General features: G+C 42.2%; 1 protein-coding gene across 2 annotated transcripts in view; it reads right to left on the bottom strand.

The window, feature by feature from the left end:
* Positions 1–2,494, bottom strand: part of LOC125036485 (solute carrier family 22 member 19-like) — a 3,944-nt gene extending 1,450 nt beyond the window's left edge. The window contains exons 1-3 of one of the 2 annotated variants that reach the window (XM_047629103.1): positions 2,271–2,494; positions 634–788; positions 1–152 (exon numbers count right to left, since the gene is read on the bottom strand). The exon at positions 1–152 is cut by the window's left edge and continues 45 nt beyond it. In XM_047629103.1, the coding sequence (XP_047485059.1) occupies positions 1–152; positions 634–788; positions 2,271–2,287 (324 nt within the window). In that variant the 5' untranslated portion in view covers positions 2,288–2,494. Of the gene's footprint in view, positions 153–633; positions 789–1,121 lie in introns of both variants that reach the window. The other variant, XM_047629105.1, reaches the window with a different exon arrangement.
* Positions 2,495–2,500: the final 6 nt, after the last annotated feature.

Genomic DNA, 2,500 nt, shown 5'->3' with positions numbered 1-2,500 from the left:
AGCCAAAGAGAACGTCATTCCAAGTACTGCTCCCCTCGAGTGAGTGGGTGTTAGACGGATGATGCCAACGCCCAACCAAACAAGAGCAAGGACAAGGGAGGCATAGCCAAGGCAAGAGAAAAAAACATAGCCACCACAACTTTCCACATCAACTGTAATATTAAAAAAATTGTAATTTCACTGGTTCATTTACTTGCTTCATATAGCTATTGCAAAATATAATAATGCCATAGAGTGTACTTTTCATTCTGGTATTTTACTTATATGTACTCTCATACACTGCTTGGGATATAAAATACCTTTATTACATGTTCATTTGACTATTAACATTTTTAAGTATAAATTTCTAAAGGAACTAAAAGATATTTGCAGCAAATTTTCAAGTTACTTGTTTTACATAATTCAGTCACAAATATTCCATGCTAAAGTTCAAACTTTTGCATTTTAATAACATTTCTAAATATGTATTCTTACTACAGTTCACTCATTCCATCAAAATATTATGAAGATAACATAAGAGTTATTCCACAACTTAGACATAATCAGATTTCACAAACTTTTCTCCTTTTCACCAGCAATAAATAAGTAAATGCTACTCTTCATAAGAAAACAACACAAAAACAGTGAACTTACCAGCCTTCAACAGGCGAGTCAGCAGGAGGGCCACAGACAGAGAAGACATCAGGGAAACCAGTACCCATTTTACTCCAACTCGTGACAGTGCCAGACCCAGGAGAAGTAGAGCCAAAAACTCTGTGATTCCGTATGCAATCTGCCTATCCTCAAAACTAATGAATAAAAACATAGATGTTTGTCAATCTCATCTTAAAAATATTGGTATTAAACATTTAAGTAAATTATGTACAATAATGTATGTATATTTACATGCTAATACACAAAACATTATATATAGAGTTCATTAATACATACACATATATATATATATATATATATATATATATATATATATACATATATATGTATATTTATCTATTTAATTATTACACATATATGCACACACACACACACACACACACACACACACACACACACACACACACACACACACACACACACACACACACACACACACACACACACACACACAGATCTTCCCTCACTTCAGGGTTTTTCAACAGCCTACAGCATCCCTCCTGATAAGCCTGGACGTTCAGATCCCCCGTTGGAGAGTCTAACAATGTAGGAGGGTGAGTCGACGTCCTGTGGTTCAGCTTCCCTAAGACAATATGAAACAGCGTCGGGAAATTCTGGGGGACTTTCTCCGATTCCTCGATTCTCCTTCGGCAGCTGGGGCCTCCAAGGCTTCCTCAGCCACGCAGCAGAAGCAGACCCGATCTGTATTCACGTCCTCCGACCGCAACCTTTAAATGGCTTTCCTGCGCCTTCCGATGGCTTTTTTCATTGAGGGTTTGTTCGATCCTCCCAACCTGAACCTTACCAGTGATGCGTCAGTATCAAGGACTGGTTACCAGTCTTTGACAGTTCAAGAGTAAGTCCGATATGCGAAGCTGAGCCTCGGCTATGCCCATGAGGGGAGCCCGACTTGTGTCGACCAATGCCGATTCGCTAGTGTATGTCAGCTAGTGCTGGCTCGGCTGAGCTTAGTCCTTACCCGCCGTGGTGTCTAGCCACAGCAGTAACCTCCAGGCGCCAATTACAACTTCTCGCGGTTTGGAGGGGCGCGAACCGCCGACCCCTCGGGTGAGAGGCCGACACCTTACCACTGAACTAGCTCGGAGGCTGTTGACAGTCCATCAGGGCCGTGGTCTTATCCACTGCCAAGGAACATATAACCAAGTAGCTCCACTTCCATTAGACCGCTGATGTAGTCCGATGGCTGTTAATGGTAAGGAACCCTTTTACCATAAATAAAAAGTTTGGTTTTACTTATGGTAATTATAACAATATCTAGTAAATTAAACAAATAATTAATGATTCCGCAATACCTGATACGTGAGAGTGCACTCTCATTGACGAAACGTAATTATGTCATTAGGTCCGCCTCTTTTTTGACCCGATCAATCTTATCGATATTTTAAGGTAAATGTTTTTTTCAGTGTTTCTTCGTTGAAAATGGTACAGTAATAACAATGGCAGAAACATAATTCGTAACGAAATAAAGAGGCACACATCCCTCACTCCGTAGAGGAGGGCGGTGCTGCAAGAAGTCCTCGAACTTCACTTCGCAAGATCGTTCCCACTCTCCCTCAGGGCACGGGGCTCTGAAGGCCTTCAAGTCAACTGCTCACCTTCCCTCTGCACTCATCTGATGGCATGCGAGTGCGGTGGCGGCGCAGTAGGTCCTGCATGCCGTTTCCCAAGCGGCGTCCAATCGGTTGCACAAGGGATCCCTTCCTTATCGGCTCATTCACTCCCTGGCTGGATGAGGACTCAATCCTCTTCTATATTAAGACGCCAGCCGCCAGGGAAGGGTTAAAGTTCATCTAGATTTGTCTCCTAACTGTGTTTTCCCTTCCTT

Source organism: Penaeus chinensis, chromosome 21, assembly GCF_019202785.1.
Source record: "Penaeus chinensis breed Huanghai No. 1 chromosome 21, ASM1920278v2, whole genome shotgun sequence".
NCBI classification, from domain to species: domain Eukaryota; kingdom Metazoa; phylum Arthropoda; class Malacostraca; order Decapoda; family Penaeidae; genus Penaeus; species Penaeus chinensis.
The sequence above is the reverse complement of the archived record's forward strand: the minus strand, read 5'-3'. Positions and strand labels throughout refer to the sequence as shown.